The 17,092-nt window shown below is 48.9% G+C and overlaps 1 protein-coding gene across 1 annotated transcript in view; it reads left to right on the forward strand.

Annotated features, from left to right (window-relative positions):
* Plxna2 (plexin A2) overlaps window positions 1-16,551 on the forward strand; it is a 177,462-nt gene extending 160,911 nt beyond the window's left edge. Inside the window, exons 20-31 of the mRNA XM_051148171.1 lie at window positions 770-912; window positions 1,471-1,739; window positions 3,522-3,588; window positions 3,771-3,917; window positions 4,527-4,686; window positions 5,048-5,151; window positions 8,939-9,038; window positions 10,078-10,268; window positions 11,548-11,717; window positions 13,894-14,106; window positions 14,606-14,756; window positions 15,771-16,551. Of these exons, the coding sequence (XP_051004128.1) occupies window positions 770-912; window positions 1,471-1,739; window positions 3,522-3,588; window positions 3,771-3,917; window positions 4,527-4,686; window positions 5,048-5,151; window positions 8,939-9,038; window positions 10,078-10,268; window positions 11,548-11,717; window positions 13,894-14,106; window positions 14,606-14,756; window positions 15,771-15,866 (1,811 nt within the window). The 3' untranslated portion in view covers window positions 15,867-16,551. The remainder of the gene's footprint in view (window positions 1-769; window positions 913-1,470; window positions 1,740-3,521; window positions 3,589-3,770; window positions 3,918-4,526; window positions 4,687-5,047; window positions 5,152-8,938; window positions 9,039-10,077; window positions 10,269-11,547; window positions 11,718-13,893; window positions 14,107-14,605; window positions 14,757-15,770) is intronic.
* The last annotated feature ends 541 nt before the right edge of the window (window positions 16,552-17,092 follow it).

Below are 17,092 nucleotides of genomic sequence, written 5' to 3' on the forward strand. Positions count from 1 at the left end.
GACCTGAGAGGAGGGCTGGGAGATAGCCCAGTCACGTGTGTGAGGACCTGAGGTTGATCGCCTCACACACATTAAAACTGCCAGGTACAGTGGTATGTGCTGCTGACCCCAGCACAGGGAAAGCAGAAACTGGAGGGCTTGCTGGCCACACAGCTTAATCTTAACCTAACTTGTGAACTCCAACTAAGGAGAGCCTGTCTCAAAGGAAGTATTTCTGAAAATGCCACCTGAGGTTGTTCTCTGGCTTCCAAAGGCACACAGGTGTGTAGACACTTTTGCACATACCTATTCACCTGCACTCGCGTGCGCACGCGCGCGCACACACACACACACACACACACACACACACACTTTTTAGAAAATTATTTGGAAAAATTCTGCCTATGATTAGTTACTCATGCTGCCGATAGCTGTGGGAGGCTGCATATACTGGTTAGAGCGTGCAGCCAAGTGAACCATCAAAGAGGGAAATCCATCCGGAGTCCCACATTCCCCTTAAAGCACATCCCCTAACCTCCTAAGATTGCCCACAGGCTCCTCCACTTCAAGTTCCCACCACTTCTAGTAGCTCCAGGTTGGGGGCCATGGCTTTAGGAAATCCTTAAAGTCCTATATAGTAAACAACCTTTAGCAGCCACCTGGGCCCCTTCATTACACGCCTTCAACCTGTTGCCTCTGTACCCCAGATTCCCTCCTCCTTCAGACAAACCTTTCCCTCTCTCCCATTCCCTGACTTGAACTCCTTCTGAGCTTCTCTGTCTTCGCACAGCTTTCGCAGAGCTTCAGACAGACATCAATGAGCTAACCAGTGACCTGGACCGCTCAGGGATCCCTTACCTGGACTACCGCACCTATGCCATGCGCGTCTTGTTCCCAGGCATTGAGGACCATCCTGTCCTACGGGAGCTGGAGGTACTGCGTGTCTTATAGTGATGCAAGCCAGGGAGCAGGTATAGGGTTATGAGAGGAAAGGGCCAGTGGTTTATAACAGCCGGTGGGGAGGTGGGGGAGGAGGGAGGGGAGTGTAGTAGTTTGTAACAGGCTTTTTAAAAATGAATCTGAGGTTGTTTGTACATTTGTTGGTTTGTTTACTCAAGAGAATGAGTCAGGGCAGAGGAAGCTACAGAGAAATGAATAAGCTGGCGAGGTCTGATGGCTCTCCTGTTGGGCCCTTGGGTATTGAGATACATCATTGCCAGTGCTGTACAGAATCTCACCTCACAGTCAGTAGAGGGGACACAGGAGACTGTGACCTTCACAGAAAACCACCCCCAACAACTGAGTTGGGGGATAAAGTGGCTGTCACTCTCATGCAGAGGGTCTTAGAGAAGGCGTCTCACCATTAGCTCCTAAGGGCCTGGGTGGCTTGTCCAGAGCAGACGCCCTCAAGGTCGTCCTGCACACCCCAGGTTCAGGGGCCTGGGTGGCTATGCAGAGCCAACACCCTCAAGGTCACTCTGCACACCCCAGGTTCAGGGACATGGGCAGCAGCACGTGGAGAAAGCCCTGAAACTCTTCGCCCAGCTCATCAACAACAAGGTGTTCTTACTGACCTTCATCCGCACGCTGGAACTGCAGCGCAGCTTCTCCATGCGCGACCGGGGCAACGTGGCCTCGCTCATCATGACAGGCCTTCAGGGCCGCCTGGAGTATGCCACTGATGTCCTCAAGCAGCTGCTGTCTGACCTCATCGAGAAGAACCTGGAAAACAAGAACCACCCCAAGCTGCTGCTCCGCAGGTCTGACCCACAACAGGGGAAAGGGCCCCCATATACCCTCAACCCTGGAAATGGCTTCCATGCAGGGCTGCCTGTGTCTTCCTATTAGCCTGGTATGGAATATGGCAAACCAGGTGGCTTCCAGTCCAAGTGCATAGGCCCTGGCTTGGGACTCAACCTGAACCCCAGTCCCATCGTTTGTCTCTGTGACCTCACACCAGGACTTCCGCCTTTTTTGCTGTTTGGTTTCCTCATAAACAAGATGACAGAAATGTGTCATCTTCCAGAGTTGTGTGCCCTAGCATGGTAGCCACTATTAACTAAAATGAAATGTACACTTTAGTTTCTCCATCTCACTGGTTATATTCCCAGTGTCCAGACACTGTGTGTGTGTGCGCGCGCGCGCGCCCGCGCATGCCCGCCATGTTGAACAGCACAGACAAAACCGTTTCCCAGCGTCAGAGTTAGATCTGACAGACATGCTGGGCTAGAGAGCATATACCACCTACCTCAGTTGCCACGTTCTGGCAGGGCATAGATTTTAGAGACCCCTGTCTCTGCCCTGCGCCCATCCTCAGTTAGGCCATAGTGAGCCAGCACGGTTCCAGGTCTGCAGGAGTCGGGTCTGTCACCTACATGCAGGCTCTTCCTAACCCTTCACTGGTCTTCAGGCCACACATGGGGGTGGCTTTGTTTTATAAGCACTGAGGCCCCATCCTGCCAGTCCGAACATTGGAAGCTTTCATTAGGGGCTGTTGTATTTAAATTAGAGCTAATCTCAAACACAATGCAGGCAGAGGGTGCTGGGAGGGCCCAGAGAGAAAGCTGCAATTTCTCCTGCCATTGCCTCTCTCTCCCAGCCAGCATTGCTAAGCAGCCCTGGCGAATGCCTGGGGTTTGCTTCAGCCAGAGGGTATAATTTGCACCACGTGTGGGGAGTTAAAATACCCCTTGGCGCCCCCATCAACAAGGTCTGTCACAGTGCTTGGCTTTGTTTCTTCCCAAGTCCCATATCTGCAACCTGGAGTGGGGGAGGGGAAGGAAGCGATTCTTAAAGAAACAGACACCCACCCCCCACCCCCCCACCCCCGTTGGCTACATTGTTAAGCACTGCTTTTCTACCTTCAGGCCTAGGGAGCATGTGAATCACAGTACTAATCACTCATGTTTATGTTTTACTGTGGGGCCACATGTTATCTTTGCATTAACCCATTCAACTCTAACAATTGAAAGCATGAATTAATTATGACTGTGTCCATGTAATGATGGCGAAAGTGAACCCGGAGAGGCCAAATGACTTGCCCCAAGTTACACAATCAGTAAATCTTACAGTAAATAATATAGCATTTGAACAGGTGGCCGTCCACATTTGGAGAGATGGGTACCAACCATGTACCACAGAGTATTTGAGGATGCAGAAACCACAGAGGAACAGTCAGTCCTATTCTCTTCAACACCATGAGGCCAGAGGGAATAGGGACCTAGTCCTATGTAACCTGAGGGATTAAGCATTTGTCTACAACCCACCTCAGGTGTCACCAACAGCAGCAAACGTGAAATATCCTGACTATAGCCCTAGAAAAGTAAATCCTGGGAAACTCCACCTCTACCCCAACCTGTGCCCCACCTTGGGCAACTTCCCCATAAGTATGGGAAAAAGGTAACTCCTGGCTAGTCACCTCCAGTTACTGCCGGAGTTGAGTTGGGTTGCTAGGGTCTAGTCTTGGCCCTATGCTCTCTCTCACACACATGACGTACCACAAGACTCCTGTGTAAAGGGTTCCACCCCTCTGCCTTCTCCAGGACTGAGTCTGTGGCTGAGAAGATGCTGACCAACTGGTTTGCTTTCCTTCTACACAAGTTCTTAAAGGTAAGAGGGTGTGAGCAGGGCTAGAGCCTCCCACACACCCTGGCCGCGGGAACATCATGGGCAACAGGGATTCCTTGACATGGCTGCTCCCAAGCAAAGCAGGCCTGGGTTCTTCCCCTGGCTGCAGATGGAGGCATGAAGGTCCAGGCAGAGTCCATACTCTGTACCCTGTGTGCTTACAGGAGTGCGCTGGGGAACCACTCTTCATGTTGTACTGCGCCATCAAGCAGCAGATGGAGAAGGGCCCCATCGATGCCATCACTGGCGAGGCTCGCTACTCCCTGAGTGAGGACAAGCTCATCCGACAGCAGATCGAGTACAAGACGCTGGTGAGGAGGCCGAAGGCCAGGCTCTAGCCCTAGTGCCACCTGGGACTGTCCCTACTCTACCTTCTAGCCCATGAGGCCATCTATCAAAAAGAGGCCCAGGGACCGATCTGGGGCAATCCAAAAGGCATATCAAGTATATGAAGAGGAAGGCAGACTTTCCCTCATCTGGTGAGCCAAAAGAGCTGCCTGTGCCTCGGTTTACCCAAGATGATGTGAGGGAGAACAAGTTTACTCACCGTTAGCAACTGCATAGTCAGCAAGTAAAGAAAGCAAGTGTGCTGGTCTCTAGCATAGAAGCCTTGAGGACATGTGAGGCCTGCACTTGACACCCATGGATCCATCTTGAATCCTGTGAAGTGCCTCAAACGAAGATGGCCTTTCCTCCAACCCATCTAGGAAGTAGATTCCCTTTTTCTTGAAAAGGGATTAACATCTTGGCTTCAGTTCTCACAGTAGGTGACAGGAAGAGGAAGAAGCCAAGTCTAGCGATAGAGAAGTTCATTCTTCTCATAAGCAGAGCAGACTTTGGAAGAAGCTCCTGAGGCCTCAGCTTCTTCCCGTACTACCTTCCCAAGTGTGTCCAGCTCACCCTTGATCCCCTACTTACAGATCCTGAACTGCGTCAACCCTGACAATGAGAACAGCCCAGAGATCCCAGTGAAGGTGCTAAACTGTGACACCATCACCCAAGTCAAGGAGAAGATCCTTGACGCGGTATACAAGAATGTGCCCTACTCCCAGCGACCACGGGCTGTGGACATGGACCTGGGTAGGAAGCCTGGCGCTGGACTTAGGAGGGCAAGAGGGGGGCGTGGCTTCCCAGAGAGCTCTCCGACCATGAGATAGCTAGAAAAAAAGGGATGTCAAGTTCTGCCTTGTACTTTAGCCCTAGATCCTGGCCAGGTGAAGCCCCTACCCCCTAGGCTTTGTCACTCAGATGTGAGTCTCTTCCACATCTGCCTTGCTCGCCTCCCAATCCCCTCGCCCCTGCCCTTTAAATGTGCCAAAGTTCTGCCACTGACATCAGCAAATGCAGACAAGATCACTAGCCGTCTAGAGGACACACAAACTGTGTGACCTTGGTTGCCCCTGGCCCTCTCACTGCTGCCTGTACCTTCCTTTCCACCCAGAGTGGCGCCAAGGCCGGATTGCCAGAGTGGTATTGCAGGACGAAGACATTACCACCAAGATAGAGGGTGACTGGAAGCGGCTTAACACACTGATGCATTACCAGGTGAGGGCAGGCCCTCCCTGTGGCCTTCACCCCCAAGAATGTCCCCTTTTCTCTGTTAGAAGTCCTCAAAAGCCAAGAAGGTACTTTCCTCTCCGTTTTCTTCTTCCTAGGTTGGGAACAGTGATGCTCAGCTTTGAATGCCCATTAGATTAACTTGGAGGAATTTATATGGGTCCTCAGAATAGATCTAACTGCCTTGGCATTTCTCTCCTGTGCATCTTTATAGCAGCAGCAGAAGGGACAACATACTACAAAATCCTATCCCTTGACAACTCAGAAAGGTGCCTTGTGCTCATTTCTGGCTTCTTACTGATGTCATTAGCTCTCTGACTTGTAGCAGAATAGGGCACAGACTTGTCTTTAGCCCTTAAAGATCCACAGTAGCTGGAAAAATTACTTGAGTGCTCTTATTTTCTACCTGTATGGAGTGCCCCAGAAGGCATGTAGATTAGATTCAGCATAGAAGGTGACAAGGAACATGTTTGTAATACCAGCAGTCACATGGAATGGACAGTCATAAAAATTCCAGCAGAAGAATGTAAGTGTCCACCCACCTGCGTCCGTCCTGTGGAACCATTCACAGCTTGGAAGTCTCTGTAAGATTAAGCACAGGTGGACAGATTGGGATTCAGGAAAAGGACTAAAAAGGGAACTGGAAATGAGAGACACTGGGGGAAATTAAGCCAACAAGAGGAAGTGCCTTAGGCTATAAGACCCATGGGACTGTTTGATTAATAATATCCTCCTATGTGTCTGGCTTACAAAGAAAGGCTGACAGGCTAGGCTGAGCTACCAGTAACCAGCCACTGGGAGGCCCCGAAGCTCGTCAAGTGTCTCAAAGCACTCCTGCGCCTGCATGAACACACACACACACACACACACACACACACACACACACACACACACAGCTGGGGGTACTTCTCCCTGTACTTCCCCATGCTGCACCTGGGTCTCAGTCACAAGTAAGGGAAGGTGTGTAGACAAGCACTCACTCTGGTAGTGGGAGTCTATAATTTCTCCCAATCTTGAGCTATTCATCTGTGCACTGGAGCCAGTACCTATGGCAGTGGAGGTCACGAAGGGAGTTAGAAAAATTAGAAACAAATGCACAAACTCAAGATTTGCACTTGATACAATCAGGAATAACCAAATCACCCTGTGTTAATTCCATACATGTAATCAATCTCTCTCTCTCTCTCTCTCTCTCTCTCTCTCTCTCTCTCTCTCTCTCTCTCTCTCTCTCAACACACACACACACACACACACACACACACACACACACACACACACACACTCACATGGTGAATACACCCAGAACAATTGCAGTGAGCCAATTAGAAGTGAATGAGAAAAGTCAAAAGAGACCAAATCTTGCTCCTGAAAGGCTTGGGACCTTTGCTTCCGTCCATCTCTTATGGCTTGGGATCTTTGCTTCCGTCCATCTCTTACAGCATGGGACCTTTGCTTCCGTCCATCTCTTACGGCCTAAAGCTTGTTTCTGGGTTACACAACCTGTGACTTCCAATAAGAATAGGATACCCATTTCTTACTATTCTCCCTCATGTCATTTATTGTTCATACAGTCATTCATTCCTCAGATACTTGCTGAGCCTTACTGAGCACAAGGCATTTCCCACACTCCAGTTATGAGTGACAGGGACAGCGGGGAATCTTCCTTCCTTTGAGAGATGATGAAGATGGTATTGTTATTCAAAATGGCAGCATGAATACCAACACATGCTGAGTGCCCACTGGGTACCTGGTACTTCACTCAGCCTTTTATGTGTCTTAATTTCTTTAATAGTCATCACGACAGTCGATATCAGACATGATTATTAAACCTAGTGGCAGATGAGATAACCAAGGCCCAGACAGGCTAAGGTTGCTAAGTAGTGGCAGAACTGAGGTCAGATGCAACCAGGCATTTTGAGCATGGTTTTATATCACCTGTTGGCTGAAAGAGAGAGGGAAAAACAGGAGGGGTATGGAGGAGAGACAGAGTAGAGTGAGACACAGACAGGGACACACACACACACACACACACACACACACACACACACACGTGCGCGCGTGCGCACGCGCATGGGGCCGGAGGGAGGCATCTTTAGTAACTAGCCTTGGAATTGGTTACACTAGTCACCTTGTGAATTTCTCTAAAGATGGCAACAAACCACAAATAACGTTATCTGTCTTTACTGGGAATATAAAATTCTGGCCTTGCCAGGCTTTTGGAGTAACATTTCTGGGTTGTGGGTGACAGGAATTATTGAGAGACAGGGCTAAAGCCCCCCTCAGTCATAGACTAAGTACACATAACTGGCAAATCCAGAGCTTCTCCAGTCAGGAAGTGACAGAACACTGGTACCTCCGGGTAACAATGGTGGCTGCACAGGGCTCACAACCTGCTCTGACCTCTTGCTACCTTCCCTGGAGTCAAAGGATTTTGGAGCCCCTGCAGAAGAGAAAATCATCTTAATTAACAAAGAGATGGGTAAAAAACTGCCTGGGCTTCTGTAGATTTATTGGGAGGGTAAAGTTAAACACCACACTAAAGCTGGCTATCAGGGAATCTCGTTAACGCTGATGTTCATTTATAGTTTGACTTCTCAACATTTAATTCTTTTTTGGTGGGAGAGAAGAACTGACAATTTAAGACCCAGAAAGATGGTTTTATGTCTGGTGCAGCTATAAATCAAACTTAGAAAGTTCATAAAAATTGTTAAAATAAAAAATGGTTTAATAGGAATGTTTTATGGCCCATAACATTATTATAGCTGTTTTATTCCCTCTGCGTTAGGGCTTTAATTGGATCACCACGATTCTGGGGATTCTCCGTTTTTATTAGATGGAGGGCAATCTTAAATCAAGATGGCCCCAAATGCCTTCTCTCTGGCTCTCCATTCATCAGCCCTCCCCCAGCTGCCGGGTGCGAGGCCTGGCATCTTCTCAGAGGACAAGGCATTGTGCCATCTTTCTCCAGCTCCCCAAGGGCAGGTGCCCTTTTGATGAACCTATTCAAGGTGGCCAACGCATAATACAATACTGGCCAGCAAGCAAGTGGAGCCAGAGGAAAAGATGGGGCTCACACCAATGTGGCTTGTAATAAAATCCCAAATTAGGAAATACAATGAGGAGAATGTGTGCTCTAGTGATGTGCAGGTCTGAGGGAGATATCAGCTCTTCAGGATAGTAATGATGAGCCCTTGAAGCAGTGACTTGGCCCACCCGTGCTTCTATTCTTTCATCTGTAAAATGGAAATAGTCACCCAGAACACAAGATTGATGGGAGGATGAGTCTTACTCTTCTGCCCAATAGAAAGAAAGTGTCATTCTAAATTTTTCACTAGTCCTATTAAAAATGCTGAAACAGTCTGTTAAAATACTGTTAACAATATACTCTATTTAACTCAGCTTAATAGAATTAGTCCAAATGTATAATCAATATAAGACTTATTAATGACATCATTTATATTCTTTCATTCATACTAACTTCCTGAAATCTTGGGTCTCTCTCTGTCTCTCAGTCTCTCTCTGTCTCTCTGTCTCTCTCTGTCTGTCCCCCCCCCACGTGTGTGTGTGTGTGTGTGTGTGTGTGTGTGTGTGTGTGTGTGTGTGTGAACTCAAATGCTTAGTTAAAACTGGCTACATGTCAGGTGATCCAGACTCATGACATGAAATAATAGTTGTCTGTAATCTCTCTCAAGCTCTACTGGCCCCACAGTCTCTAGAAGTCCTTAGCTTCTCAAGGCACCTGGATCTCCCATGCTGTTCTTTGTGTCCTTCTTAGGTGTCAGACAGGTCAGTGGTGGCTCTGGTCCCCAAGCAGACCTCCTCCTACAACATTCCTGCCTCTGCCAGCATCTCGAGGACATCCATTAGCAGATACGGTAAGCAGGCAGAACACAAGGTCTAGGCTGCTGTCGTCCTCAGGGGCCACCTGTTCCTACCGTTAGCCAGAAGCTCCTGCTGCCACCACGCCTTCATATAAAGGGAACAGGCTTATTTGTCTTCTTCCTGAGAAGTCTTAAGGGCCACGTGGTTCATTTGAGAGGAGAAGGCAGGTGAAGGGGTTGGAGCAGCCGAGTAGAGGGGGACACCCTGCTTGGAGGTTTCTCTATTGTACTTTATAATGATGGTCCTGGCTGAATCAGCAATCGTAGCCTCTTTTGTCAAAAGTGTCTTAGTTTTAGACACAAAATTGATGATTCTTTCATTTGCATTCCCAGCCTCTGATCACTGTATTTCATTCGCATGTACACTTAAAGGCACTAGACTGCCCAGCTGAAAGAAGCTACAGGACCGGAAACAGTAGCTCCAAAAAGGGTTGAGAAAATGTATTCTAATACCCCAAATAAGTTCCTGTTAATGCCAGAGAAGGTCATTACAACTTGAGCCCATACTATCTAGACTTTTCTTTCTTTTTTTTTTCTGAAATAGAGTTTCTTTGTTTTCTTTTTTTTCTGAAATAGAGTTTCTATGTGCAACCTTGGCTGTCCTAGAACTAGCTCTGTAGACTAAGCTGTCCTCTAACTCACAGAGATCCGCCTGCTTCTGTGTCCTGAGTGCTGGGATTAAACGTGTGCCCTGCCACCACCCGGCACTATCTAGAGTGCTCATGTGTACACATCCAGCTGACGTTTATTTGATTATTGGTCATTGCTGGAAATAGCAGAAGAGAGAGGACTTTTAAGTTCTCATGTGTGTCTGAGCTCTTGAAATTTCCAACTCTTTTTCCCCCCAGAAAGTGTAGGCTCTTCTTTCCAACTAAGGATCTCTAAAACTATCTGCCAAATATGTAGTCACAGAGTCCTTTCAAGGTGATGCAGGTTTATGCTGAATAGATGGAGCAGGTGGGTAGGATTCCTGAAGAATGCTTTCAGCAGGAGACTGGCCTGCCTCACACTGGTCACCCCCACCCTTTTCCAGACTCTTCCTTCAGATACACAGGCAGCCCAGACAGCCTCCGGTCCCGGGTCCCCATGATCACTCCAGACCTAGAGAGCGGTGTCAAGGTGTGGCACCTCGTGAAGAACCATGACCATGGCGACCAGAAGGAGGGTGACCGGGGCAGCAAAATGGTGTCTGAGATCTACCTGACCCGGCTCCTAGCCACGAAGGTAACCCTTGTACTACTCAGCCCGAGCTGTTCCCTTCACTTTGGCACAAACACCCACGCTACAGGTGCTTCTGGTGGCCTCCGCTATCTCTGCCCTTTAAACCTGCTTTCTAGTCAAGTGGGGGAGGAAACAGAAAGGCTTAGCTGGACCAGCAATCTAAGGAAAGAGTATCTATCTTATCACCCCTGACCCACTGTATCTCAGGCGAAGAGGAGATGAAGGCAGCACCCTCTGGCTTTCCCCAGAGAGAACAAACCAAGCCTTCAGGGATGATATGCCTTAGAGATCAGGCTGGATTCCAAATGGTTTTCCTGCTGATCCCACTGCAATGATGCAGGAACTCTTAAAGCTCTAAGACTTTCTTCCTGGATGGCTCAGAACAAGTCTGTCAGACTCATGTCTAATTTTTGCTTTGTTAAATATACCCAGTATATCAATAAGAGGCCAGCGAGAAACACCAGAGAAACTCAAGCTTCTACCACTCTCCAAAGGGTGTCTTGAGCCTGCTAACTGGGACCCAGGTCCAGGCTTGTCACCGCCTCCAGAATCCATGAAGTGCATAGATCAGGGCTTGAAGCTAAACCTGAAGTCTATGCTCTTCATACTAACACCTAAAAGCTGTCTTTTATCATTAAAAACTATATATATATATGAGAGAGAGAGAGAGAGAGAGAACAGTTAGAAAATAAATTTGTTGTAGAAGCATGGGGAGAGAAGGAACAAGGGAGGAGATCCCCAGGGGCACAGAGAGACATAAAAAGTGCAAGGAAAGGGGAGAGAGAGAGACAGTAAGGGAGTAAGAGAAGGTAAGAGAAAGAGACAAGGTGCCACATTGTCCCCGTTATAGTCCGGCACACACCTTGCAGTGGCAGGCTAAGCAACCTAGAGGCAGCTGCCTATATGCTAACACCCACCCCTAGGTTCTAAGCCCTACCAGGGGCCAGACTCCCTGAGCACCCTCTGTAGACACTGCCACCAGCCCTGAGCCCTCTCATCTGTTCTAGTAAATTCACTTCCTATCTTCCCATCCAGTGCCCTGAGCCCATGCCTTCAGGGCATGCTGCCACAGGTCAGAGGAGAGGAGATTCCCTGGCCTCTCAGTCCCTCCCAACTCCTCAGCATCCCATCTAGTGTCTACCTGCCCCTCTAGCTGCACATTCTTGCACTTCATACACATTTCCAAGGTAAGATGGGTGCCATGGCACCACCTGGTATGCCTTCTGCTGCCCTCTGGCACCCACCCACCATTTCAATGTCCGTCCCCCGCTTGCTCCCACAGGGCACCCTGCAGAAATTTGTGGATGATTTGTTTGAGACCTTGTTCAGCACTGTGCATCGGGGTAGTGCTCTCCCCCTAGCCATCAAGTACATGTTTGATTTCCTGGATGAGCAGGCAGACAGACACAGTATCCACGACACAGATGTGCGGCACACCTGGAAAAGCAACTGGTAATCCCAGGGGAGCTCAGTGGGAGTGTCACCTGGGGAGGCCCAGCATTTGGGGGCTTGGGGACCCAGCAGAGACTAGAGATGGGAGGTAACTGAGTCTCAGCTGGGGCTGGGTGATATGAGGCTCCTGCAACATGGCGTGCACGCGCATACACACACACAGAGTCAACATTGTCCCCAAGGCTGGCTGCTCCAGCACATACACACACACAGAGTCAACATCGTCCCCAAGGCTGGCTGCTCCAGGTGGGCCTAGTCTGGCCTGAGCTTTGCATATGCTTTTGATCTCTGCCTTAACTTCTGTGAATCTTCCTTCCGGGAGAGCCCACTCTCCCTGATGTAGGGTTCAGTAGTTACCAGGAGTAGATGCTAGGGCATATTTACAAGCTTGTGTGTGAAACCTGCAATGTAGATTTGCAGTCCAACACAACTGAGCCTTCTGAGAGATGCACTTCTGAGCGGGGACCCTTGGCAAAGCTGGGGTTGAGGTTGGTAGCTTGCTAGACTTGACAAACCCACTGGCGTGAGGATTTCCAAGCAGACTTGATAACCCAAGCAGCATAGCTTTCAGGAAGCAACACAAAGAATATCCTGAAGGCATGATTTTTGTTTGTGTCACTTCCACATGCAGAGTAGTGGTGGGAGGGGCAGCTGCTGACGGTCCACAGTAAGGACCTTTTCCCTCCCTAGTTCTGAGCTAGACCACAGACCATGCTAAGGACTAGCTTATGGACCAGATAGGGCTTAGCCGAAAGCCAGAGTCAAAAGGCTTCCTCTAGGACTGAGCACAAAGGGGGAAAACATTTGGATTGGGCAGGAAGCCCACACAGCTGTCTGGAGTCAGCAATCCCCAGAAAACAGAGCTGATGCAGATGGACTCAGGCTGTCATTTGGAAATCAAAAGTCCTAGCAACCACAAAACACTTTGAACCAGCCAGCGGGGCCTTGGACTAGACCTTCGTTCTCTTGATGTTGCGGCCCTGGGTCCTCCTCATCTACAGCTTCTGGACATAGGGCAGTGACATGGTACAGTGGCAGTAGGAGAAGAACATTCAGTAAGCTCTACCAAAGTAGAGCCATGGCCATCTCCTCAGCTTTGCAGGGTGCCCAGCCCAGGACTGGGACTAGCAGTTTGTGGAAAATCTGGAGAAAGTTCAAGGTTATTCCCTTCTCTGCGGCTTCTGACTGGTCTCAAGCAACAGCAATACACCCGTCTCCCCCAGCGTGATAGTGTGATAAAGCTGGGTCATGTGGCTCACACCTCACATAACAAAAGTCCGAGGAAGAGAGCCTAGACACAGGAAAACAGGGCAGAAGAGCTGCGCCAAAGGAGCCTGAGGCGGCTCCTCCTAGGTTTCAAGAAAGGGTTGCAGCTTGGAGGGCAAGCAAAATTGACAACAGAAGGCTTGGGGGCGGGGCCAACACTGACATTTATTTACACCTATCATTATAAAGACACTTGGGAAATTGGGAATTGGTTAAGTCAGCAGAATTCAGAGAAAAGAAAAGCAAGAGCTAAGGACACTATCTTAGGCCAGAAGCCAGAGTCCATGCCACCCAGGCATCTGAAGAGAAAAAGCTAGAAGACAGCGGGGAACACAAACTGCAGAAAGATGCTAAACAGCAGCTGCAGAAGCGGTTCTGGTTTTGAAGGCAGGCAATGGGCTTATTGCCTCACGGCCTCAAGAACAGTGAAGGCTGTTTGTTCCTCTCTGCCTTGAGATTTCAGAGTCTCAGAAGCAGTCTCCTAACTGCTGTTGGCTCAGAGCCACAGTGAGCCAGTCTCTTCTGGAATGCCGCCAACATCTCCCTCCTTTCCCTCTACCCCCTGGAGGGGACCCCTGAATTAAATTCCCCCATGAGGAGCCTGTTTTTTGGCCAAGACCTGGGAAGTGGCTCAGTGGCAGGCAGAGGTAGTGCCCCCGACCCCCAGGCAGTGCTAGGGACTGTCTGCCCTCTTAGACAAGGAGGGACTCTAGGAGCTTGATGGCTTTGTCTGACACCCTGAGGAAACTGTGCTGTTCTCTGTTGGTCAGCCTTCACCTAGAGCATTGAAGCCTTTGGAGAAGCCTGTCAAGAATGGGGCAACTGTTCTACCATTGAGCAGTGAGGGAAGGGTATTAGTAAGGACAGTGCCAAACATGCGTTCTTCAGGGTACTCTGCCTTTTCCTACAGCCTCCCTCTGCGCTTCTGGGTGAACGTCATCAAGAACCCTCAGTTCGTGTTTGACATCCACAAGGGCAGCATCACAGATGCCTGCCTCTCGGTGGTGGCCCAGACCTTCATGGACTCCTGCTCCACATCGGAGCACCGACTGGGCAAGGACTCGCCTTCCAATAAGTTGCTCTATGCCAAGGACATCCCCAGTTACAAGAACTGGGTGGAAAGGTTAGTAATTCCCTCAAGACATACTGTGGACACCGGTGACCGCTGAAGACCAGGACCTCGTGCCCCCTGTGTTGTGGGAAGGAAGGGTGCTTTGGACCCTGGGAAGTCTGATGATTGTAACCCTAATTAACATTTACAGAGCATGTGAACATTACTGTGATAAGGATTTTTTTGTATGTGCTGTTTCACAGAAATGTCCAGTGTTTGGACATTTATAGTTGCTATGATTATCCCTGTAACGAGGGAATGGAGCCACAGAAAAGCTATGTCACTTGCCCAAGTCACCAGCTAGCAGGTAGAAGAGCTCAGATATGCACACAAGAAGTCTTGCCAGAGTCTTAGCTGGCCGGAGTGTCCTGTAGAAACTTGGAGTGCATGTTAGACTCACGGCTCGGCTTGAAGCAGAGGCCACAGGAGAGGCGAGAGGGACCTGGGCCAGGGTGGGTGTTGGTGGGTGTTTAACTGAAGCTCCCTCACAGACTTTTCCTGTCCATGGCAGATACTATGCAGATATTGCCAAACTCCCAGCCATTAGCGACCAGGACATGAATGCCTACCTCGCGGAACAGTCCCGCCTGCATGCCACGGAGTTCAATATGCTGAGTGCCCTCAACGAGATCTACTCCTATGTCAGCAAGTACAGCGAGGAGGTAAGACAGGGTCTTGATCCAGGCCTGGAACGATAACAGTAGCAGTCACTTTTAAAAGTCACAGTCCACAGTCAAAGTCTTTGAGCCCCAAATCATCTTTTCTTTAGAAAACAGCGAAATCTCCCTGGCTTCACTGAACTCTCTGTACGTTATCTGTCTTACTCAAGTATTGCGTGACTAATTTTATTCTTTCTTAAGCAATGAATAGAATTATCAGTTTACACTTGGACAGATTCTGTCAGTTAGATTTCAGATTGATGGGTGGAGTTTGACCTGAATAGAGGTTAAGCGGGAAGGTGGCAGGCCATGCATTAGCACTGAACCTAAAGGAAGAAGTAACAAAATAATAGTAGCCCACACGGAAGTAGCTCTTACGTGTACTTTAAGCACATGCGAGCCCTACGTGCATGAGTCTATCCCTGCACGTGTCTGTAGGTGTGTGCTCTGCACGCTGACTTTGTGGCATGCCACCCACATGGCAGTGGTCCCCACTAGAGTAAATGGAGCTGAACACTTCCTGTGTGACCTCAGAGCCATTGGAATCTCACAGTACCCATGATCCTATGGCCATTCTGTGTAAATGAGCAGCCATGTAAGCTGCTGGCTATGCAACTTACAAGACTAAGTGCAGTCTGTGCTCTTACTAGTTAGTAACTGTGTGTGAATTGTGTTTACTATGCTCTTCTTGTGTTGCTGTTTGGAGTACACTCCTACTTACGAAAGCAGAGCCGTGCATTGCATGTGTTCCCTTGCACTTGGTTCAGTCTCCTATGCGTGAGTGCTCTAGGCTGTTTAACTGATGACAAAATCATGTAAGGACTCTTCTCTCTCTGAAAGTATTCTCATGGCTAAGTAAAGCACGACTATGTACAGATTATTCATTTAATCATGTTTGACTTTATATTCCTAAAGGCAGAGTGGAGGGTAGAGGGACAGATGCTGGTTTGATGGTTCCAGAAAGTTAGTGCATTTGAAGCAGGGTCTTGAGTCACCTACCTTTGTTTTGCCCCTCAGCTCATCGGGGCCCTAGAGCAGGATGAGCAGGCCCGGCGGCAACGACTGGCCTACAAGGTGGAGCATCTCATCAACGCCATGTCCATCGAGAGCTGAAAGGAGGACGTGAGACATACAAACTATAACACTGGCGTCTCAAAAGGAAGGACGGGATGAGTGAAGGGCACCAGGCCCCAGAGCTGGCTGTCCTCTACCACCTCACTGAAGGGAGAGGGAAAGGCTCCTCTCTCCGTGCCAGCCATGTTTTGTCACAGCCAGTTCCTTCCACAAGGACAGTAAATACCACCCATTACAGTGTGAGCTCAGGACACCACAGGCAAGGAGGTGGCCCCTTAACCTGAGAGGCCCGAGCCAGATGGTTCTGCCTCTGTGACTGCTGCTTTGCATGAAAACTCATTTGATGTATATTGGGAAATAATGAGAATTTTATTTAATTTTTTTAAGAAAAAGGGAAAAAACAAAAATAAAACGTAAAGCCGTCCTGTCCATCCAGTCCGACTTCTGTTTAACCTGATTTCTGTTCCCTTCTCAGTAGTATTTCTCATTCCTTCTGTAACGTTGGTTTCTCGATGTCGGAAAATCCCTGATTGATGCTGAGTAAAACCAGTATGGAAATGTTCTCCCCTCCCTTGAACTGAAAGGAAGAGAGGGAGGAAGGATAGAAGAAGTCTGTACTAAGCATTTGGCAAACAATCCAGGAAGGCCTGGATCCCACCGCAGCCAGAAGAGCCTGAGAACTATAGGCCTCTGTGGGAATTGTGAAAGCTGATGGGATCCACCCTGCTTTGCCCTTGTGTATCCTCATCTCCTAAGGTGAGGAATGCAGCTGACACGGACCTGTGGGAACACCATTGGTTTGTTTTATTTAATCCCTACCCTCAACAAATGAGGAGTTGGTCTTTGGTACTTTTTCTTTTGGTGTCCTTAGAGTTGATATCAGAAATGGGAGAGGCTCACCTCTTCCAGACCAGCCACCTCCTCCCTAAGGACTCTGAGCAGATCCCATGCCAGCCTCTGTCATAAGCCAGGCACCCAGGGGCCATACAGACCAGGCCCCCTAGGTCTTGGTTGAATGGGGAACATGGGTATTTGACTTTGGATTCCATTCAACCACCTACCAGTTTATGGCAATTAAAAAGAGAATAAACTCAAACACTGTTTACAGTAAGCAATACTTGAAGAGTGTAGGTTTAAGAAGCAGCAGTATTTATTATTATACTTTCTTTTCTTTTGTGCCTGGAGAGGGGAGGCCAACCTTCACTCACAGAAGCTCCTGCCATCTGGGCACACTGCATGTGCCTCAGTAGAAATGACTGTGGTAC

This window comes from Acomys russatus, chromosome 6, assembly GCF_903995435.1.
Source record: "Acomys russatus chromosome 6, mAcoRus1.1, whole genome shotgun sequence".
In the NCBI taxonomy this organism is placed as follows: Eukaryota; Metazoa; Chordata; class Mammalia; order Rodentia; family Muridae; genus Acomys; species Acomys russatus.